This window comes from Tyto alba, unplaced genomic scaffold (genome assembly GCF_018691265.1).
Source record: "Tyto alba isolate M040663 unplaced genomic scaffold, T.alba_DEE_v4.0 Super-Scaffold_38, whole genome shotgun sequence".
In the NCBI taxonomy this organism is placed as follows: domain Eukaryota; kingdom Metazoa; phylum Chordata; class Aves; order Strigiformes; family Tytonidae; genus Tyto; species Tyto alba.
This window is the reverse complement of record NW_024881313.1, coordinates 30,259,620-30,284,537: the sequence shown is the minus strand read 5'-3', so window position 1 is coordinate 30,284,537 and position 24,918 is coordinate 30,259,620. Positions and strand designations below refer to the sequence as shown.

General features: G+C 38.2%; 1 protein-coding gene across 4 annotated transcripts in view; it reads right to left on the bottom strand.

The window, feature by feature from the left end:
• The window catches only part of DIP2C (disco interacting protein 2 homolog C), a 332,048-nt gene that overhangs the window by 91,746 nt on the left and 215,384 nt on the right, over nt 1-24,918 (bottom strand). For all 4 annotated transcript variants that reach the window (XM_042801790.1, XM_042801791.1, XM_042801792.1 and 1 more), the window contains 5 exons: nt 21,712-21,843; nt 20,232-20,351; nt 19,090-19,287; nt 8,998-9,089; nt 4,981-5,091 (listed from right to left, as the gene is read on the bottom strand). In XM_042801790.1, coding sequence (XP_042657724.1) covers nt 4,981-5,091; nt 8,998-9,089; nt 19,090-19,287; nt 20,232-20,351; nt 21,712-21,843 — 653 coding nt within the window. The remainder of the gene's footprint in view (nt 1-4,980; nt 5,092-8,997; nt 9,090-19,089; nt 19,288-20,231; nt 20,352-21,711; nt 21,844-24,918) is intronic.

Here is a 24,918-nt window from a genome sequence, read left to right as displayed (position 1 = left end):
TTTTTGGCAGCAGGCACTGCATGAAATGTGATATGCTATCTAGGAAACTACCATCTCCTAAACTCAAAAACATAAGAAGAAAACGTAGACTTCAAAGGATCTGAGATTCACTGTGTCCAACTGAGCAAAGACCTCTGCTCCGTGCCCAGCTGCCGAAGAGTATGAAGAAGGAAGGATGGGCACAGGGCTTACAGGGGTCCTGCGGTGTGCACCAGGGCCTCACTGAGGGCTGAGAGAACCTGTATTCTTTGGAGGGACTGGAAGACTATGTCATTGAAAAGCAAATATGTAACATTTTATGCATATTTTAAATCCAGTGGAAAAAGAGATGTATTGTCAAAGGATGTTCAAAAGTAGGTAGAGTTACAGCGTTTCGGGCACACTAGAGCCCAACAATGACTAAAGCTGAGAGGAAACAAAGCTTGTTTTATCTCAGGTCCTGAAACACTAGGAAAGGCACCAAGGTGTACTTCCTTTGGAATACAGTTCTGCCTTCAAATGGAAGACAAGACTGGGAGAATTTCACTGTCTTTAAAGAGATATATCTCTCTCGCTACTATTAAAGCTTTAATAACCTAACTGCTTGGGATTCAATAAAAAGAGCTCCTGAAAAACAGTTTTTATGCCATATGAAGCATCCTTTAAAAAAACCCAAGTGTCCTGGAGTGGGTATCTCCAGATTTCCTATGACAATACACAGGCACATTCTTCCGATCACAGTGTCAGAGCCAGCATCTGAAAGAGCACAGAAATGCCTGCTGGAAGCACACAGAGCATTAAATGTAAGAGGCTAGGAAATCATGTTTTGACTGAGAAATACATTTTTACATGCTTTCATGTCATGCCCTGCTACAAATACTCATTGCCTATGATAAGGATGCCACAAAGATCTATGTGGGATTGCTTTGTTCGTATGTTCAGAGCATGTGATTGAGCATAACTATGAATGTGCTTGGAGGACAAAAATATTGTTTTAAGATTAAAACTCATTAGCTCCCCTGGCTGCATCAGAGCAGAATAATAATAATTTTCATGGTGCCCATCAAACAGAAAAAAACATTAAACTAAAAAATCCAAAGAAAAAGAAGTCAAAACCATCTTTTAAAATATTTTCATAAGGGAAATAATAAATTGCTATTTGAACTAGAACTTGACATGTCAAAAGCCTGTATCTACTTTGATGGCACATTCTATGATATATACTTTGCAATTCACATCACATCACACATACAATGAAATGATTTGTAATACTGCAGCTTCAGACAAGATAACAAAAGTGGCAGATCTAAAGAGATGTTGTATAGAACATACTATTTGCTAATATTTGAGAAACATAAAATATCTGGAGAGGGACACTATTCAGAAAGAAGATAGCCTATAATCCAATGGATGAGAATTAGCTACAAAAATTTTGGGGAGTGTTCATGATATAGGGATTTCAGGGGTATTAATGCATGGAAAGAAGAAACAAAACATGGTGTTTGTTATATCACTACAATGACTGTGGAGCCCCTGAGTGCTGATTCTTGAATAAAGAGTTAGTTTTGATTTAAAAAAAAAAAAAAAAAAAGCCTGGATTTCAGTTTTTAATTTTAGATCTGATTTCCCAAGTCTAAAGAGACAAAACCATGCTGATGTGAATGACAATTTCCAGGTCTTTGCTGAACACCAGGAAGCAGTCTTGAAATAAAACTGAACTGGAGAATGTTTTGCAGTTTCTGGGTATTCAGGTAATCCATCCCAGGTGCCATGTCAGACAGGTCTCCTGAAGTCCTTGGGGGTAGTACAATTAACTTTAGGTATGCTGTCAAGACAGAGGTGCAATACAGAAAGAGCAAGGAGAGACAGACCCTTGCCTAATAATGAACTGGAAAAACCCCCTGCCAAAATCCTTAAAAAACAGTGGTCATGCTAGGAAGAAAAGGGAATGCACGCAAAATCTATGGGCTGGTAAAGCAAAAGACTTTACTTCCATTTGGATATAGATGTCTTCAGAGTAATATGTAAGCCAAAAGGCTATCTGGCTGCAAACATCTTAAACTGGATCAATTTTAAATTGCCAGGCACAAAAAATTTGCACAGAGCTGTGAAAAACTCTTTTTTTATGAAAACGCAGAACAGTATTAAAGCTGCTAATGCAGATTTTTAATATTAAAAATGTGCTCATAATATAACTCCCTGAAATAGCTCATCCTGTATCAGCTTATTCTGTAAATCTGTATTAGCCTATAATATAATTGTTGGGCAATTTGTTAGTTCACATTTCTGCCTTCCAAAAAGCAAACCAAAAAAGGTCCACTGCCAGAATGTACTGAAGCATGTAGAAGAGAACAAATAATTGGAAAGCATAAAAGAACAGTCTAGGCCTTTGTGTGATGACACGAATGACATCTTCCCACGGATGCCAGAAGCAATCCACTGCCATTTGACCAAGCAGAGGTATTCCTTCTGGGACTACTCAGAACACGTTTTTCAGCTCATTGTTTCCACTCCAGTTCCCATTCCATATAAACAAATGCAAAAATGTTTGCATTAGTACACTCTGTGAGATTGCATAGTTTTAATTATAGATCATAGATCATGTTGCTTTTTTAACTGTGACACTGACATCTCTGTTATTGTTTTATTAATTTGATATTTAAACATTATGGAATGATCTTGGCAGTAGTTAAGCAGTCTAAGTCTGTAGACATTCCTTTATATAAATATATATATATATATATGTATGTGTAAGTGTGTATTTATATATCCATGTATACACACATATTTATAAAAAAACCCCAAACACCCAAGACATTCAGCCAAATTAGGGTAAGTTATTAATATGACATAGAGTATTGGACAGCTGGATTTTATTGTTTATTGGATGGATGTGGTATCAGATGTTCCAAAATAAATCAAATCTACACCTATCCATGTACTTTAAAATGTCATTAAACCTTGGAATAGTAACAGGGAAAGATGTAGTAGATTTTTTTAACCCTCAAAACCGTGTTTCTTCTTTTCCTTTGTAGAATGAAAGCAGACTTATCCATGTGAGCACTCTATATGATCTTAAAATGTACATAGTCTGCTTGTCTTTTTGTTGATGCATTTAAATCTCTGTTTTATACTGAAATATTGCATCATGTTATGCAACTGCCTCTAACTATCTCAAAGTACTGCACTCACATGTGAAAGCAAGGTAATAATAGCCTGATGCAAATGCACTGTATCTCTACCAAAATCATTATCCTCATTCTCTAGTCATGTACACGTCTCAGTGCTCTCAAATACAACATTTTACAAATAAAATAGCATAACTCTATTCCCCAAAGCAGGTAGACTAGTTGAAGTCACATTCTCTCTCCTTGCATGGCCTTTCTGGCTCACCTGCACCTTTCCTCCAGTCTTAGCCAGTTCAGCTGGGGCACCTCCTGTCTCCTCTTCCCCCTGGTTCCCAGTATCTTTCCTTCTGCTCAGCTACTTTCATGTCTGCTCAGATGGATGATGGCCTTTTCTTGTCTGATCCACTCACCTTCCCTCATCTCTCTCTACTCCTTCACTAGTTCAGCAAACCATCCCTTCCTCCAGCTACCACCTTCTTGTTTCACCATGGCAAGGGCCTACCACAGACACATGTGAGCATAATGGAGAAATTATGAGATCAACTCAGCTTTCCAGAGATAAGGAAGGTTCAAACGTGTTCAGTTAGGAAGGAATCTCCAAATATTTTTAGCTGTTAAATTGTTATGTGAGGTGTGCAAACTGCAAAGTCTGTATGAGGACTTAGAAACTTGTTTTTGTGGCTTTTCATTTGAAAGGCAGGGTACCTGTCCATGAAACACAAGTTTGAGCTTCTGCTCCAGGGTGCTGTAACACCACAGCATTTCAAAGAAAAGCCCTTGACAACTTAAAAATTGAAAATGTGAACAAGGCGATACATTTCCCCAGCCCTTTCCTTGGAAACACACCATGGCTTTAATCAATGTTTTCCAAAAGAATTTAGTTTAAATAAGAAAGCTTGTAAGGATTATAGAACACACTTTATGTGGACAATTCCAGATCAAATGATTAAGGTAAGGCATTATTAGTGCTAGCCAATAAAAAAGGGATTATATAAAGGGATATTTGGGAGGACTTTACAACAGGCATTGCAGACAGCCGTGGTAAAATTAAGGAAATATGACAAAAAGAATTTGCAATTAATAAATACATTTTGCTGTATTTACAGCCTTCAAGGCATAGATCCTCAGAAAAAAAAAATGCAAGTTCAGCAGCATAAGTGTAAGCTTCCCAGGTGTGGCTCACCTACACCACTGAGCCCCCTCCCCTCACTGTCCCCAGGTTTTCTTTCTGGCTGGAACTGCTCTGTCTACTAACCCTTCCCTAGGATACAGGATTGAATCTCTGAACCAACACTAGATATGAAACCGATTATCAATGATCGGTTTTCTCTATGAATATATGTTCTCTGTCAAGAATTCCAAACTTAATTTGTTCAAGTGTCACCCTTGGCAGAGATGATCGGTGCGACAGAAGCTTCAGGATACATATGCACATATAGACACAGGAGAAGGCATTTCTGTAACTGCTTTGAAGTAGCATACACAGCACTAGTGGCATTATAATATAGCTTGGGTTGCAGGGACAGGTGGAAAATCAGCAGTTGTTGCCAGTGATTCTTTGTCAGTGGCCAACACCAGAATGTTTTGAGAGGCTACTAAGATAATCCATCTAGGACTGGCAGAGCTGCTCTGCTGGAAAATTTTTCTCTCCATTTCCAGATGGACCTGCATTTGCTGAAATTGCAAGCACATCTTCAGTTTTTCCATCACAGAAAATAAGGAACTATATGTAACTCACCATACAGCACTATCTTTGTATCCTCAGATTCAGAGCTAGTTAACCACAAAAATGTACTCAAAAGCTATGTTCAATTGTGATTTGTTCTGACATAAGTTTTAAAATGCAGTATATAGAAGAAACTCAGTTCCCTACCTTTCTTGTAAGTGGCACTTCAATAGGGACGGGGACAACTTCTGCAAGCAGACAGCCATAAAATGCTACCATGAAAGCAGCAGGATCATTGTTAGGAAATACGAGTGTTACCTGAAACAGAGAGACGTATGTTAAAAATGTTTTATCACAGGTTTCAGATAATGATAATTGGAGTTTCCATGCTTCCTTTTGGAGAGAGATGATTACTGAAACATTTCTGTGGTAACTATTCAAATACCTAATGAAAAATGAATGAGGAATCAGAAGGAATTTATTTTGATAGATATTCCTTTTGTGAACATTTTCACTCAGGATGTAGTTAAATATTTTCATGCTGTCTTGTTTCCTACATTAACAATACCTTTCACCTGGTTCTCAATTTAGTGATTGCTTTACATATGTTAAATAACCAAGTAAATGGAATTAACAGTTTTACATTCTAATTTAATAATCTGCTTGAAGTTACTAAAACCAAAGTGGATCCATAATCAATTCAGATTGCCCGGACTTACTATGCCATTATGCCAATCATTAAGACATTTTATTTTGCCTCACTATACTTTGCCTCACACAACAATTTCATTTTAGTATTGGACTGTTGGCCAAGTGTGGAAGTTCCTGCATACTGTGTCGACAAAAATAACTGATATCTAGAGAAGCAAATGTCACATCCAGAGATGGCCATATAGCATGCCAACCTAGGCCTGGATTTGTAGAACTTCACAGCTTCAGGGCTAGGGCTAGGGAATTATCTAGATAAAAGAATTCTAAAAAAGCATCACAGAAAATCACCTGTATGCTCACTAGGTGCCCTTCTTCCCCCAGCATGCTGAACTGTGCAAGTTACTTCTGCAGGCACTGCAGGCAAAGTTTTAGATCCTCCAGGGACAAAGGGGGAGGAAAGACAAGAGTATATGATCTCGATGAGGATCCAGCAACTTAAAGAGAGTCCATGACTGTCTTTGCAAAAACAGGGAATACTACTGCTCTCACTTACTGCTGAATGACCTCGGTGGCTAGAACCTACCTACATTTTTGTTTTGGTTCAATCGGGTGGATGTTCTCTGCTCATGTCTTAAACAGCTGTAACGCAGCTGGTAACTATCCTGCACAATCAACTGAAGTGGCATGAAAAAAGTCATGGCGAATGACTTCAAACAATTGCCTTGGGCTTGCACAGAGGATCAGAGTGTATTATTACAGCATCTTAAAACTTGCTGAAACTACTTAATAAGTCTCGAGTTTTGACTGCTTTGACATCCATAGGAGTTCTGTGTTTCAGTCTCTCAAAGTAAAATCATCATGTTTTCATATACTGTCCAAGGTTCAGTTACTGCAGATTTTGTTTCCAGAGTTTTCACATGGCTTCAAAGACAGTTGCCTTCCATAGATTAACATGATTTCTTCAAACTAGTAATCTAACCAACCTTGTCCAAGAGGGTCCAAAATATCTCTGCTTTTAAGCTGAAGACCATATCTTCACAACTGTTTAGAGAAACTTCAGAGAAAATACATTGCTTCTTTATCTATACACTTGCACATGAAACAATCTAACTGCTGGAGGTGGCTGTGCAGAACTTACTGTATGCATTCTACATGCACACACCATAAATTGCCTCAGGGGAAATGGAAAGAAAGGGATTTTGCTAGGTACACTGAGGGGATGGTAGTTTGCTGAGCCCAGCAAACATCTGAAAGATGTTGAAAGATCCCAAAAGGTACATCGAGGATTGTTGGGGTTTGTGTTGGTCTCTGCTTACATAAAGGCAGCAAAGGTCTGGCTGGGAATCTTTGCAAAGGAGCTGACAGAGGTGAAAAAAATCTCACTGAAGTCCAGTGGGAATGAGGCATTAACTTCCCCTCCAAAAAACATTAATCACTAACAGACCTGTACCAAATAAATAAATAATGTGTGTAAAAGTAAAAAAAGATAAGGCTGAAGGAAAAACAACCACACAGTGTATATTACCAGACGAGAACCTGGTTATTTAGTAGATATTTCAAAGTGCAAGCTGAATTTCCAGGCAGCTGTCTGAGGTGACACAAAGTTAAACTTCTGAAGTTACTATAGAAGGCAAATGCAGTTCATCATGTACTATGATACCAGAAACAGGGAATGAAATGCAGGCACATTCATTTATTTTTTGGCTCAGATGAAGAATTTAAGAGGTGATGTAATGGTAGTCATCAAAAATAGAGATTGTATTGATAGAAGCTGTTTTTAAGGGAAAAAGGCCTTTCTGAATTTTATATAATATTAACATAAGAAAATAATTACACTCTCCTTTAGAAAAGATCAGAAATACATGTCTGTATTTTAGTATTTAAAAACTACCTTTCACTGTTGTCACACGAAATACATTACTTAGAATAAAAAGCCATCTTCAAAGAGGTCAGAAAGCTTTTATGTTACTACAACAGGGGCCTAACAGCCAGACTAACAGCCTAAACATCAGAAGTACAGTAACACCTCATCTTCAACATTAAGTTGCCTCAAATGATCATGTTTCCGTTACACAGGGATGCTGGGCAAGATGTTTTTACAACACAAAGCATATGCTTTCGGCACTCAGCTATAAACATGTTTCACTGTAATCTAGGTGGACTTATTTTAGAAGAGCTGCAATTTGTTCTTTATGTGTCATGCACTAGCTTAACTTCAAGCTTTCAGCCTGAATTATCCACAAATCCTTTCTTAATGTTAGGAGATGCCAGTGGCTGCTGCAGTAAACGAATACGAAGATGGGCAGTTAGCACACTACGGATAGAGAGAAATGCACACTGCCCATCTCTGAACTTTATTCATTTTGGAGCTTTCTGGGTGGATTGTTTTGATGTGTACATGTGAACAACTTGTTTCTTCTGCTGTTGCTTGGAGACACACTTGTATATCAAGTAAAAGGGATTCTTCAGATCCTACTCCTGGATGAATGACACTGTAGGAAGCAATTTAGATTAAGGACCCTTTAGCTAAATTCTTTATGATTTGTTTCAAAAAGAAACACAGGAAGGACTGTCAGGTTTAATTTTTAAAAATTGTTTTTCTTCTTTTTTCTTTTGGGAAATATTATTGCATGCTTTCATTTTCGAAGCCCTAAGAAATGTGTAATGCAAACAGATGTGTTTCTTACGTTTGGCACAAGAGGACCAAATGAACCAACAGTCTGAGAATTATTATCAGACCTGTGGGGGGAGAACTTAATCCCACCCTCGCAACTCTAAGCACTGAGGCAGGACTAAAATTTGCATTTCTGACAAATTTGTTCTGGAATCTCTATTCCACATCTTAAAGCCAACCTGGAGTGGGACATGTGGAAAATTCTATGCACACCCTGGCAGAGAAAAAGAGGTAGCAGGCTCGTCCAGGCTTGACAGAGGAAAGGGTAGGTTTGTAAGTATGTCAGTAGCAAAACCATAGGATGTTCTTGTCTTCACTGAACAACTTCAAGTGTTAACTCTGTAACCTATGTTCTCTATGGGCTTTATCCACTCACTTAGATTCAGTGTCTAGCAGTAGCTGCATCAGAGTCAGGAATCAAGAAAGGAAATATTCTCTATGTTACCAGACAGCATAATTTATTTATTTAACTGGCTGCCAAAATATGCTTACTTTGCTTGTCTTTGTCCTCCACAATGCTTCTCTTGTTTCTACCATCTCAACAACTACAAAGTCATGAGTAAGTAAGTTTTCTACCCACATGACACCTCCAGGCTCCATAAGCAAGCTTTTGCTAAACAGACTGCTGTTCTATGTCCAAAAATCACTTTCCATGGGAATGTTTATTGTTGATGTTGCCACAACTTCAAGTTAGTATTCAGCAAGTACCAGCTCAGGCTATTTTTTATGCAATTCAAAACATCTGTCTGAATGATCAGTCTTTTTCCGAGTAAAAGGCAGATTTCACCTCACCAACATTTCACTTCATTAATTTCCTCTAAGCACCCCAAATACCTCATTCTCTCTTTGTCAGCGTTGAATCTGAATTATTAGTAATTAAAAATCATTGAGATACTCACCCTGTCTCCAGGTCGTACCATTGGTTCTTGTTTTGTGCCTAATTTATGTAGTATATTGTAAGCAACCTTCATACTTCTGGTCCAAAGTTTGCCTATTAACAAAAAATTTATGAAATCAATTTAAATCTTCTTCTGTAGCTTTACAAGACTATTAATGAGAAAAAATACCTGAGCAGTGAAATAAAATAGTAGGAACATTTATACTAGTTTTCCAAACAAATATGACATTACTACTGGGACTAGTGGAAATATTTAAATACTTATCAGAAGCTTAGTCTGAGCTTCTTTTTTTAAAGACAGTAGTGTTTTTAAGAAAAATTTTTTTTTTTTTTCTTTATGGAAGAAGTTTCCTTCTTTGGAGAAAATTTGATCCTGACTCCAGAAGTTAACTGTTAGAAGTGGCTGGAATATCATCAAGTCCAAACATCATCCTAACACCCTTAGCTGTAGCAAGCCAGCCAAGCTGCATTTCAGCCCAGACTGACCTCTGAGGGTGTTACTCAGGTTTCATGGTGTCACTTCTCCCTCCCCAAGCCACCAAGGGAAAAATGAAAGGAGTCCGAAGAAGAGGAGACAAGGGAAAAAAACCTAACAAACAGAAAACACCCTGCAGCCAAAGAGGCACACTGAAGCAGCAGGGACCCTCTGATCCTTAGCACATCCATATGGCTGTGATTCACTTTTAATTCTAGGCCTTCTTCCATTTCACTTGGGATTTTTTTCTCACCTGCTCCCATATCCTCCTTTCCCTCAGTTTCATTTCACTCGCCCCAGGTACCCTTCCTTTTTACTGTCTCTCATCTCTCTTGCTTCATCTCTCCATCTTTGTTCTTAGTTAATCCTTATCAAGACCTCACCCCAATATTCTTAAAAGAAAAAAGACCTTGTTGGCCATGTTACATGCTTTTCATTAATCCTTCAAGTGATTGGCATCTTCCAACTACACAAGTTCTTTCAGGTTGCCTTTGTTTAGAGACCTTGCTAGTTCACATTTGAGCAATACTGAGCGTAACAGCTCTTGGTCTTGGCTGGCCCTTAGGTACTGTCTTTAAGCAGTATTCAGCCTGACAGTAACAAATCTTTAATTCATGCCCACCAATAACTTAAACAATAATAGGTTCTGACAACAGATTACCTATGGGGTTCATCAGTTCAGGCTCCCAAACATGCAGTATTGCTATTTATAACTAAGACAAGCATTTATAATAAGTTCCTCCATATCCTGGTTATAAAACACAATACTATTGAATTATTTTTAAGTGCAAAACTGATGTAAATATAATATACCATGAGAAGGCCAGATTTTCTTTTTTCCCTCTGAACAAGAATTGGAAGGGTCACTGCTGCTTGTTACTGAGCAAGTACCAAGTGCAATTACTTCTTATGAAAATGGTAATATTGTATAATCAAACTATGTTTTCCAAAGTTTTTACTTTATTTAAAATTACTCCAGTATTTGCATGTTGAGCTGCCTTGATGCTCAAAAATAAACATGACTCAATTCTGTTCCACTGGAAACTCAGTATGGATACAGGAGTACATCTGCAGGATTAACCCTCAGAACTCTATGGCAGAACTACCAGCATTTGATGGAATTAAAATCTTTAAAAGCATCCCTGCTTTAAAAGCATGTCTACCAGTCAACTCTTGAACTTGACAAGTGAGTAGGATAAAAACAAGGATGCCTTAAGAGAGCAAATATTCTTTTTCTTAAAAGTTTCCAATATTAGAAGTTTCAGTGGCAACAAACTTAAAAGAGCAATTAGAAATGATACAGAAAATTGGAGAATGGAAATCAAAAGCCTGACAAAAGTTCTGAATTGCAAGAAAGAACCATCTTTACACAAAACACTTTCAAGATTGAAACGAACATTGAATTTTCAATTCCTTTTCTGAGAGACATAAGGGGCTGCCATGAAAAGTCTTAAATTTGAATTTGTGACATACTCACACTGATTCTTCATCTATCAAATGTGTCATCTTAAAATATTTTCTTCAAAACCTAAGGGCTATTCATATTAAAGTATTTAGATGTATACTTTCAGAAGTACCCAGGTATGCAGTACAACCATTTCCACGTAAGTGATCTGAGTAAGTGCAGAAATTAAGTTTTCTCAAAGACTAAGAAAATTTAAAGGGGTACTTTCTAATAAAGTTTTAAATAATTAAGTCTTTAAATACATTTTGTCATGATGCTCTTTTATTGACAAAATTCTGTTTCACCTTCTGAAACACAGAGCATATAAGGCTGCCTCCCTAATTCCTCACATTTTTGTTTAAATAGACTCCGAACTGCACAAAAAATGCCCATAATATTTTCTGATGTTCAGAAAAGACATTTTCTGTCACCACAGCCCTTTCCTGATCTATTTACTGGTGCAATACCAAACTATGTTAATTAGCCAAGCTAACTGCATGTGTATATGGGTATGAAACTGGAAAAAGAAGCTAGTTTGCATTCAGCTGGGAAGGAGCTGGAATACATGGTCTGTCCTGCGGCCCTTGACAGCTCCGTAACTTCACTGCAACCCTTGCAGGCTCTGTCTGCCCCTGGCTGCTGCTGCAGGGCAGGCAGAGCCCGCCAGGCCCCTCGCAAGCAGGCAGAGCAAAATCCATGCAGATCTTGAACTGGATCATGTTCAACAGGAAGCCCAGGATTTTTCTTCCAGGGTATATAGCTGCGTTCAAAAAAAATAAATAAAAAAAGGGCTACAAAGGGAGCAGTAATCCAGAAGCTGGAGCCAGGAATGTATGAATCATCAGGGCCAGATCTGTGGCTGCTGGATGGGGCACAAGCTTCTGAGCAGAGGTGGACTGAATCGTTGTGTTTATTTTGCCACATTGGCTGTTTGGCCCCCCCTAACATCACTGAGAAACACAAAGGACTCAACAGCTACAGGATAAAAGCTCTCAGTAACGGAGGATGTTATAAAGAAGGAAATCTTTGAAGTATTTCCTTCCTTGGTTCTGCCTAGGTTGCAATTCAGTGTAATTCTTCCTTTGCAAACTTCAGAGATTAGACATTGCTGAGAAAAAGCTGATTGCTAAAACCTCTCCCACAAATCCCGATGCTGCGACCTTGCCACGACCTCCATACGGTGCCACATCTGCGCAGCGGGAGAGGGAGGCCTTGGCGAGGAGGCCAGCTGTGCTTCATCCAAGGCTTTCTCTCTGAGACAGGGCTTGGCGCTGCCGGGCTGATCCCTGCGTGGGGTAAACCGTCTTCATTACATGGGCTACAGAGGAAATCTGGCTGTTTGGGGCCACTGAGGATATGCCCCGTTGTCCTCAGCTGGAGTGCAACGAAGCACCAGTCCTCCTCAGATAAACACACTGCCATTAATCTTCTAATAAGTTGGCTTGAAGACAGGAGGGCAGATGTACGAAAATCAAGCAACAGTTTCATTTAGCAGTGTGGACCAGCCTGTGTTTCAGCTCAGTGCTTTCCTTTCTCCCAGCCATGCCGCCACAGCAGAAAGCTGCCCTCGGCCCTGCTGCGGCCCAGCAGAGCATGTGCTGCTGGGTGAAGAAACCTCCAGCAGCCTTGCTGCTTCCCCACCATTTCCCCAGGTAAAGACCAGATGCCGTGAGCCCTCCTCTTCACCTTCCTGCCCATGTCCCTGCTGCAGTGGGTCCTATTCATACAACACTCCTTCCCACCTCACCAGGGACATGATTTGTCCCTGCCAGGCTCTGATCTGCTCACCAGCCATACATAAGTAGCTACTCTCTTGCATTTAAAAATGAAGAACTGGTAAGTCATCTACAGAGGTAAGTCGTCAGTGAGAGATTTGAGTGTCCAGTGGTGTTTCAGGCACAAGGGTGTCCTCCAGAAAGGGCCCGGGCTCTGCAGACCCTGTGCCGTGTCACACACATATATCATGGGTAACGGTGGGGCACTAGATGTTTAAGTACCTAAATAACCCCTCAGTTTTCAGGTCACAAAACTGTTTCCCAAACCAAGCAGACTGGTAGGTGTCCATCGAAGTTTTCCAAGCTGATTTTGGAAAACAAAAACCCAACAACCAGTTAAAGCACACCTTGCCACTACTACAAATTCTAACCTTGTCCCTACCTCCCATCAAGTTGCTAATTGAGGTGCTGATTTCCAAGATCTTGTACAGCTCCACAAGACTGTAAGAAATTAAGCTTTTCTCTGCATGTATCATTGCCTAACTTATAATTACTTAAGCATTTACTGAAATAAATCTTCTAAAGATGATTGCATCTTCCTTAGCCACTTCTATCACTTGCCCAGAGTGCTGCTGCCAGACTTGCATGCCCTAGCAACGTGTTTATAGAGGGAGGCCTTTAATGCTCTTCACACGCTTGCAAACTAAACTGAGCATTCCCACTGCCCAGCAAGTATCAGCAAGTACCGCTATGCATCTGAAACTGAGCCATATCTGGCAGATATCGTGTGTGCAGATATTCTTGGTAGGACAGGATGGAAAACTGCATCTCACTTTCTGGCAGCTGTGACAAACGCTGTTAACACCTGTGTGGGGCAAGTCCCTTTTCTTTTGCTGCTGGAATTTTGATTTAGTTGAATAGTAGCAGATCTACACCAGCAACCACATATTTTAAATTTCACTTGTATTCAGTCTTGCTCTTTTTTTTAACAGTCTATTGAGAGAGCAGTATCTTTTACCAACTAAAATTTAGCAAGTCAGAGTGAGTTAATAGCCAGTCCATTCTGGTTAAGCAATACATTATGAGGATAAAATAATCCACCAGGTCTTAAAAACCACACAAAAAGGGATCAGTTAACAAAAATTAGATGTTTTCCACATGACACTGAAGTGAATTCCTTCTTCTTCCTTATCAAATTTGTAAAAGGACTATACATTTGTGTTCAATGTAAAGAAGGTTATAAGAGAAAAGATGTATCAGGGAGAAAATTCAGAAAGAAAACAAACCACAATCAATTTCTTTATTATCTTCAGGATGCTTTTCAGAACCACACAGCACTAACTCAACAAAGCCAAACCAGTGGGTGCTTACCAATCTCTGTGCACAGCAACTGCGAGACTGCCAAAGTTTAACTGCAAATAATTTTGTCAAATATTCATTTTCTCAAAATCACAGTATGACATTTCTTACATTAAGTAGAAACAAGAGTATATGGCAAACTTCTTAATGCTATGCAGGTAAAGGGGCACTTTTTCTGCTTTGCAAAATAATAGAGTTCTGCTGCTCTGTTAACCCTTTCTTCATAAACTCTTTCAAACCATCCTGAGCAGCAAATTAAGTTGTCTTTTGGGAGAAAAAAATCCAAAGAAAAAGAACAAAAATGTTCTGTTGCAGAGAATAAAAGACTCCAGACATACTCAGAATAGAGGCAAGCTTGCTAATTACAGTGCTTGATACTCCAGTCTTAACTGTAGACCATCACAAAGATTTTTTAAAGCAATTTTCTGTCTTTTTATTAAAGAAATAAAGGTTTACAGTATTAAACAATTATAAGATTGATATCTATCTAGAGACCATGACTATCCATACCTCTCCAAGCACCGATTTATTTCAGAGATAAGGACAGTCTGGTTATGTAGCTACTTGGTTAGAAGAGTCTCAATTCCCTCTCTCTCCTCCTAATAATTGAGAAATTCCTGGCCTAGGAGACTCTCTCAGCAAGAGGATGTGGGGGGCCAGGTCACACACCAGGTGCAGCATGGCTTAGGATTGGCTTTTTTCAGTCTGTTGTTAAGTTTCAGCTGTCTCAGGGTATCTCCAGTACAAGCTACATCACCTCTGCTCAGGCAGCATGGCTTTGGCCTCAAAATGTTTACAGTTGCATTGAGTATTTTTTTAGTGGGCAGTTAATTTGAAAAAAATGTAATTTTTCAGGCATTTATTTCTCCACATAATCCAAATGGATACAGAAAGAATACTTCTCTAGCCAGAGAACCTTGCCAGCTTTTTTTTTTCTAGCTTTGCTGTCTCAATGGGCCTCTGACATGGGAAAAAATACATTGGAGCTACTGAAAATGTTTTTTAAAAAATCTGATTACAGAAAGTGGTAGGTAAAGGAAATTACAGTCTTTGAATCAGATGTGGTTAACTGGTACTTATTTTGTTGTTTTTAATAATGGTTACAATAAGAAAGCTCAAAACTTGCTCATTCCTAAATTACTTTTTCCCCAGCCTTTCTGATTTTTCTTAGAATAATCATTTTAAGTAGGAAAGTAACTGTGATAGCATAAGTACTATATAGGATTTAATTGTCCTTTATTCATGTTTCTCCTCTAAGAAATCACTAAGCACTTCATTATTAATACCAACAATACCAAAACCAGATGCCTGACTACTCTGATTAACTCTGTCTGAGCCAGAAATTGTCTTCCTTTTCCTCAAAGCACATATTAGGTTTCTAGTCAGAGTTCAGCCTTACATGAAACCTGATAAAGCCATCTTTCCTTCCTATATCTCAGCCATTTCAATTTATGTATATTCAGTGATTTGATTTATAAAGGGATTGTGAATAACTTAACTAAGATGTTCTCCACGGAGTTCCCAGAGGAACAAAATATTTGAGAAGTAAGTAATATTCATAGTGTTTCATTCACTATAAAGAGTTTAAGAGTTTTGAGTACATTAAATAAAGATTACAACTGGGGCACTGAGAAGAACTTCAAGAACTGAGGCAAACTGCTTCAAAAACTTGCTTGAAAAAAAGATCAAGTCTAGGAATGCAGTTACTCATTTCTTCTATCTACATTAATCTAAGACACATGGAAGAAAACAGTTCTGACATGCAATGAAGACAAAAATCTCAAAAAACACGACAAAAAAGACACAGGAGATATAAGGCATTAAAAATTAGATTAATTCCTCCAGAGGAATGTACAGGCAGAGATGATTTTAAGCAACAGCTGAAAGAATGTCTTTAAACTAGTTCCCCTTATGGCACAACATTACATCACAATCTAGAGCACTCATCACTTAAATCCACACTAACTGTATCATATCCAGATCAGCCACTGTTAGGTAGGTAAATTCATTCTAGTAAATCACACAAGGTGGTCTTATCACACCAATCTACCACTGTCTGCCATGGCATGTCATGGCTTGGCCATCGGTCTGACCACTCTCAGATGTCTCTGGACGGGACAGCAGAAAATTTGTGAGGTAGGCTTTGGAGAAAGAGAGTTTTGTGGACTCTGACAGCATTTTTCGCATTCAAGGCCACCAAGGGGAAGTATAAAAGCATCCTCGATAGATGCAACAGGTCAACACTGCATTTTTCAGGGCCAGAGAGTGTCTGCTGTAAGAATCAAGACTAAGGTGACAGGATGAGGTTTTGGCATATAGGTGCAGCAAAAGGTCTGCATTTGAAGAGATTTGCTCCCAGAATAACCTGTGAGGTTTGGGCACAGAATGGCAGTACAAAACTAAAGAAATCACCTGGTCATGTATGATACTCAAGTTATAGCCTGAGTGATAGGCAGGATGGTAATATTGTCTACGATGATCCAGAAAGGAGGACATGAATATGCTTGCTGCTAAGGGGATAAGTACTTTTATTCAGCTATGACCTAGCTGACAGCTTTCCAGTTGGGAAAGCTGGAAGGAAGTCTGGAATAAGCAGGCAAACCTGCAACTCATCCATACAGAAGCAAGAAACTGGAGAATATGCTGTGTATGAAAAAAGTAAGGACCAAAAGGCATCATGTAGGAGCCTCCTCTTACCCAGAACATTAGAGGATGAATGAAGAGGACTTCCATGAAGACACAAGAGGCTGTGAGAAGAGACTGAAGCAGAAACAGTAAACAGAGGTAAAATATTCAAGTGACCATGTTGGTAACATGTCAAAGACTGAAATTCTAGAAACTCAGAATTATTCTTAAAACTTTTATTTGTCAAAACAGTGAACATATGAAAAATCATGGTAATGGTGTTTTTTTTAAATTGGCAAAGAACCTGAAAATAACTGAGGTACAAACTTGTAGGTTACTGAAAGTCCTTAATGTTGGTATTTTAAAGTTTTACTCATCTGATCATAGCATGCATACAAGGAAATGGAGTGTCACATTAATACTATGTGGTGGGATTGTGGGTTAAGCTCATCTTTCAAAAGTTTGTTACCACAGGGGCCAGTGTAACTATTCACAGGGATAAAAAAACATGAGTAAGAGTGTTTTTGCTGAGTTCAATACTTAATGTCTATTAAGGTTCAAGATTAAAAAATGCCATGCCCACAATTGCTACAAAATATTACAGACATGAAAGGTGGAATATCAACAGCAAAATAATTTATAAAGTCACCAATAAATGGCAGGTGGCTGCAATGTTAATGGTATTTCAAAAGCAGTTGTCATTTAAGTAAAGAAAACAGCTATGCACAGTTAATGGACATATCCCATGAAAAAGAATGTCAGCTTGAAACCTAGCTAGCAGAGAAGTCACTAAATCTCTTACGAAATGTTTTGGTTTGTAATTTCTTTAATCTATAAAAAGAAGGAAAACAATAAATAATTGTTTTTTTCCTGACCTCAGAAAACTACTGAATGGCAACAGCAAAAACCATATCCTAGAGTGCTGCTAAATGGAAGTAATGAAAACGAATTTTAGTCCCATTTGCCTTAGTATTTGGACAATTTAGTAGAGGGGTTTGGAAAGAGTTAGCTTAGAAAAGCAGGCTAGGTAGCTCCGTCAGACACATGGATGAGTTCTTCAGATTTGCTCAGCTCACAGTCCTTCAGGCTAAGCAGGACACATGCTCAGACTCTGGACAGAGTCCCATATTCAGAAAAATGGTCTGATTCTCACTAACATCTTAATTTCCTTTCTTGTCCAATTGATTTAGGGCATTCAGTAGATGATACAATTTGATCTTCTGCAAACATGTAATTGCCAACTTTAAAATTCTTCTCTAGTTCCAAATAAATGTCCTTAAGGAAGAAAAACATTGATCAATGGTGAATCATATGTTTGCTCTCTAATTTTAGTAAATTCTTAACTCTAAGATACCTGAAGCGAAAATGTTTCATGTATGACCTTCAGTTGCAAACGTTCTGTTACGCTTTAAAAGCCTTTAACTATATTTGCAACGCCAAACTTCCAGCAGACATTTTTTTGGCCAGGGACCATCACTCACTGACTCCTGAATGGAAAGGAGCATTCAGCACTGAACAAAACAGACAGCCCTCTATATCACAGTATGTAAAAAAACATTCTCTGCACAGAACTTTAGGTCCCTGGGAAGGTAGAAATAAAAAAAGCAAAATTATTTTTTATATCTGTATCAACAGCAAATGGACATGTTCCAACTTGCTTTCAAAGGCTGATGGTTATTCATAATAATTCTTTTGAACATCTCCCAAATGTCTCCTGAATATGTCAAAATTAGAAGCTATATGAGAGTTATTTGTCAGAGATATCCTTATGTTTATTTTTATTTGGCTTTTCTTGGTTGAAATGGATTGTCAGGCAGTACACATTGAACTACATGAACATACCGAAGATCACACTGAAATACATCCTGGCAAATCTATTCCAAGGGGGTACATTTGCTAGCTATACAACTACATATCAGGAGGAATAATTCAAATCACACTTACTACAATGTCAGTAGAACAGGGGAAAAAAATCCTATTTTAACTTCCTCAGGAAGCTGGTAAATTTTGTATACCAAGTTCTACTTTTACAGAACAAAGCCTGGGTAATATCCAAGGGCAATGGATTTAGATGTTAATCTTCAGAAAAATCTGACCTAGGATGTATTTCTATTTAAAATATGCTTTTAATTTATAATCTGTGGTTCCATGTGTGCATCAAATGAAGCCGAGAATTCAGTCTCAATAGCCATAATAGCTATTAAGCAGGTATTCTTTATTCAACGCGTCGGATGCATAGGGCATCATTCATCCTCCTCACTACTCAGCTCTTTTCCTCTTTGTGAAATAAATCATAATATAACATCTCAACAACTCATACTCAGACACCAAAAGCTTTAGAATTGTCTTACTCTACTCAGAAATGAAACAGATGCATCATTAAAGGGCTTGCTTCACTGTATATTTATGCACTTACTATACACACAGACACTATATACAATATATAAAAGCACAAGTAGTTTGAAGAGCACTCACCATAAGTGAGAATATACAGTGGTTTTCCATTAGTATCCATAGTGGTTAGGCAAGGAGCTTTCGGTGAGATGGTCCCCCATCGCTGCAAAGCTGCTTCCAGAGAAGGCGGCCAATTTGTAACCACACCTAATTGTTCCCCACGCATAGCCAACATCTGAGCTCCTTCTGGCTTTGGCTGGTTTGGATCTGGCTGTTGAACTTATGATTATGAAAAGATATACAGTTACCATGTAAATTCTATACCTTGTGTACACCTGTGTAACCAAGAGAATAAGTTACCTTTGCAAAATATCCTGAAAATAGTTAACATGTTAGAAGGTATTGAGAAGCAACAGAGAAATACAACAGAACAATTAACTTTTAACAGAGGTGAAGCAACTCAAACATCTCAGGAATGCATGTGCATATCCTTACACTAGCCCTACAAGCAGGGAAAGAAACTGCTGAGGCAGCATGCATATATTTACCTTTTAAATAATCAACCCTTCTGTATTCCTAAAGAGAGATGGAGAATACTTTTTCCTGCCAAAATGCAGTAATGATATAAACTACAGAACTACTGAAAAAATGTACTTTTAACAATTCATCGGTAGCAGATTGATTTAAGTCATGTTCTGTTACAGTGCTTTCTTATAAACTACTATGAAGATTATTTCAATCTCTACATCCTGGCAAGTCTTAATTCTCAAAACACTGGCCTCCTTAAAAAAAAAAAAATCCATTTCTTGATTTGATCCTTGTTGCTACCTTACATTTAGTTCATTTTTTTCAATGCTTCTCTGTTACACAAAGGACATGTAAAACATTTAACATGCTCCCTCACTGACAGTTTTTCTCATAGTCATGTTCTAAAGCAATGGCTGTAACCCAGAGCTGAATGTTCTCAAAGCAAAGCTTCCCTCCACTCTCTTCTGTCATTTCTTTGCAAGCAGAACCAGGAGCTGAGCAAACAAGAGAGACTTTTGACTTTACAGCACTATGTCCAAGCTCACTACAAGCAGATTCCACTGAATATCGACGCTTTCTGGTACCTGACTGCACAGGGGGAGCTTACTTATCTTTCTAGAAAGTCAGTGTGCAAGACAAACATTTTACAGAGTTTTAATGAGACCCCCAAACCTTTTGAAAAACAGTCATTTTACCTTCTAACAATTCCTCAAAGTCATCTACAAAGAACTCTCGTAATGGTGGTCGTTTGGGCCGTTTTAGTGTATTGACCAGCTGCTGAATCTTTGCTGACACTCTGCTGCTCACTGGTACTCCTGCAGGACAGGGATCAATGGAGACATCAGTCGACCGCTATGCTGAACACCACCAGAAATTATGTGGGCTAAGAAACAGTCTAGGACTTCAAGGCCACCACAACTACAGTTTCATGACATACTGTGACTCAAGTATTCAACATGAAGACATTAAGATCATTTCAGCAAAAAGGAACAATGATGCCTAGTTTAAATAAAAACGATACAACAATGTTGGAGTGAGCTTGCAAAATCAGAGGAGAAACAGCACATAGACCGAGGGAGAGAAGCACAGTGAAAAAACCCTCCCTACAGTAAATGTCAGTAACCTTAGAGAACTCTCCTAGGTGGCATTGGCAATGGTCAGTGAGAAGACAGGCATTAGCTCTCCCCATGATCACTGGTCATACCAACACTGTCTGACTAGAATGGAGCTCAGCAAGGAGTGTGTGTCATAGGCTCTTCCCCACCATTTATTCTAGGTTGCTGTTTACACTGTAGTGGACATCTGTCCAGTACCAATCTTAAACATGTTTCGCATCTTTATATTGCTTCAGCATGACCCTGTAGTCTCTGAAGATCCTTACAGCCAATCCCACCAGCCAGCGAACTCCAAAGGGAGCGTGTTTGCCCATACGGCACTTTGAAAAACACAATTCTGAACAGGAGTGTGGGGCAAGGGACACTTTTATAGTATAATCCCATCAATTACCTCCCCCCTTTCCTTTCCCCTAGTCAAGTGCAAAGCCTCTGCAACGTTCTTGTCATCTGTTCCTGGACTAATAAGATCCTGTCAGTGCATTGCAGAAATTTCAACTTCCTACCCTTCCATAAGGTTGGCTCCAAAACTTTTACCAAGTGGTTTTCGGAGCTGAAGCTGCCAAGTTTAGATGCGATACACTTGGTCAACAATTCCACACCCTGCTGAAATATTGTTGAATAAGATTTAGGAAAGAGGAGCAGTAAATATGAAAGGGTTTACAAATAACTGTTTTTCAAAAAAAAAAAAAAAAAAATCAGAAAATAAAACTTCAAACATGTCACATTTCAAGATGTAGCCATCCTAGCATGTCATGTGCTTTGCCATTTAAAAACCATATTAGCTGTAACCAGGCAGCATGATAAAAGCAGATCTGAAGAGATTCACTGCTTTTTTTTTTGCCAAACAATTTCTACAGAGAGTCAGCTCTGCTGATTATGAAATATTTCTCTATGTTGGCTTCATTTATACCAGTTTATTCTAAGACTGTAAAGATGCTGCAACTTTATACGTGTTTATAAGTGAAAAGTGCCCAGAAGAAACAAAGAGCAGATGCATACAGTAACCACTAAAAAGGTTATGATACTTGAAAACAAAAATGAGTTTTGCTTTATGACATACCATCACCAGTCTCCATAAGTTCAGCGTTTCCATACTTTGGTGCCACCCGTGCCGTTGATCCTTGTGGTCTTTCTACTTGTATTGAGTGTTCTGAGGTGTAAGTGGTAACATCTGGAGGGGCAGAATGATTTTCTGTGAAAAGTAAGTTAAAAGGTTTAACTGTGTACCTCTAGTGTTGAAGGGCAGAAAAGCAAAAGGGAGGGGAAAGGATACAATTAGATTTTGTTCCCAACATCTGAACAGGTGTTAAAGCTAATGCACAAAATGAACATATACAACTATAATGTACGGCATGATTTTGATAAAGTTTCTACTGATTAAAACAGGGGCTGTATCGCTTCAATCATATGAGCAACAGTCTGAAAAAATTATACGATAGCTTGTAGGTTGTCCACTGACATTTAATTTTATACTAAGTTAAATCTCGTGAACAGCCTCAAAAAGACTCAAACATAATTCTGAGAGATTATTGCATTGTTTTTTCTAAATAAAAAGAATACAACATGTTGTCAATCACTTGCAAGTGCCAATGCATATTCCTTTTATAACCTCTGCATTCGAATATGCCAATTTTAGTTAAGAAAGGAATTTGTTCATATATTAGGAAAAAAATCAATCATAGCAGGGTTGGAATCAATGGGATAGATATAAAAAGAAACATGAACTTTGCATTCTGCATGGACACTTGGTTGACTACTATTTTTAGACATAGCTTTTTCAATTCTTCCACATAACAAAGACTTGTCTTCCAGAAGGCAAACACAATTTAGTGTGACTCATGCCAGCACTGCTAAACAATTCCACAGAGCTAATCTTTGTCTTTCATAGCCTGATAACTCAGCATGCTACCACGGTTTGTTTTCCCATGTTTTCAAGTCAGAGTCTGCATGACCTACGTATTTCTACTATTTTTATGGGTTGTCTCATAATTTTTTTTCAGGTTACTATCAGCATTAGAGTAGACAGAGATACATACCATGAGCAAATAACAACTTTGCTCTCAATTGACATAAATGATCCCCAGTACCCTCTGAGATACCAAAGAATGCAGGTCCTAATTCTGCTGCCTCTGAAGTGAAGAGGAATGCACCCATGCACCATGGTAAGAGTCCTTAAAAATGCAAAAAATCTTCAAAAACTTCATCTTGTTCCAATACTATTTTCGAGGCATGCTTTTTATTAAATCTGTCCTATAAGCATTATGGTGCCATAAGTCTACTATAAGACCAACTGCTACAATAAATTTCACCTCAAATATAATTGTAAAGCATTTTCATGTGTTCTGAACTTTGGATCATTGTAATTCTTGTGTATTCAATCCCAAGTTCATGCATCATCAACACAGTTACTGTTGAAAAACTTATTTTTATGGCTACACATACAGTAACAGGATGCTCTATTAGATGCAGTTCTTGCATACTTCTCATTTGAAAGCAGAATTTGATGGACAATTGTAATGGAAAATTAAGACATAACATTAATGTCTATAATTGTCTTTTAATGTTTATATTCATGAATATCATAAGGACTCAACCTTATCACTGAACCACAGTATCTGGTTGAGGAAAACACAAGATGGCTTTTATCATGCAACTCAAAAACATCTTGTATCCTACACATGTCCAGCTGAGTCTTTTGAGTTTGATCATATCCATTGTTCTAAGTTTACTGAAACAAACACCTTATATTGTGCCGTAAGTGACCAACTGAAGTATAAGAGCTTGGATAATGAAGCTTATGCTGGCCATTGTTTGAATAAAGTCTTCATTTTAGATGTCTTGTCATTATCAACTATTTTAGACTCAGCACAATTTTTGCCCTTTCTTGCTAAGTGGCAAGAGCTTTTTTATAGATCATGATTGAATTACACGATAACTAAGTCAATTTAAAAATGCTGATGTTTATCTTTTTATCTTTTACTTATAATGCAGTTTTGCTATGCAAATAGGAGAGGAGATCATGACTAAGAAAATAATTGTTCTTAGTCAGCTATTAGTAATATGAGAAAGTATTTTTAAAGTTAGCTATAATTGTTTATGTCTTTCCAGTGAAGAATTTTCATCTTTCAGACTTTACAAGGCAAACTGAATTGGAATTAAAGTATCTCCTTTCAGGTTTTAGCACTGAGATTAACTTTTTTTTTAATGGGTGGGAGAGAAGATACGTAATTCAAAGCACCACAGCGCAGAGATGCTCTCCCTTCAGATCTATACACTTGAAACCAAATACTTCTTTGTAACACATGGTGCCAAGTAGGGTGAAATAACATGAGAAAGAAGCTTCCTGGCCTTTTGTAAAAGGGTTTCCTTTTGAACAAGCAGCACTACCACTTGAATTTACCTAAAAGAAACTCTATTCCCATGGTGGCCACCACTGGCTTGCCAAAGAGTGGGGTTTTAGCACCCTGGCTGCCCATTTGCTATTTACATTTCCATTAAGAAGAACCCTTATCCAGCAGAAGAGGAGCATTAAGGTTTGTCTTGCCATGTTGCTTTATGGTATCTGTTTAACAGATGTCTTATCATGGCAATATCTACAGCTGTAGGTTTCATGCATTAGATTTACAAACACTCAGTTGGTTCCCTTCTCAGTGTCAGGCTTGGAGAAATGAAAGCCATACAGACAAAAATTTGGCCTGAATGACTTCTAAAGAAAAAGATAATTGTTATGTTATGTGAAGTGTACCTTTTTTGGTATAGGACAGTCAATCCAGGCTTAGACTATGGACACAATCTGTATAGAGCTGCTTGTTCTTATGTCAGGTAACTTGAAGCACTGTTTGAGGTTTAGTTAAGAATAATGATCCTGATACATATGTTGACTAAAAAGTAGGAACTGTGACAGCTGCATGACTTCAAAGCATTTCCTCCATCAAACATACATATCTGCATCTTTCCATCTCTTCCAATATTCTTGCATTAGAAGATCACAGACAGAACAGCTGTTTTCAGTTTAGGCTCTCTTCATTTCTGCCACTGAAGTGATATAATTTACCCCATTTCATGAAAATCAGAAAGAACCAACAATGCAGAGCACATTCATGAAGGGATAGATTATGTGCATTGACAGACCCCCACGTTTGAGGAGAAGCCAAGAGGTGGAAGAATACTTTCCAGTGAAAGTCTGGCAGGACACATAAGTACAATTTATTATAAAACTCTCTGGGAACTCAAAAAGCATCCCTGTAATACTATACTCGAAGAAAAG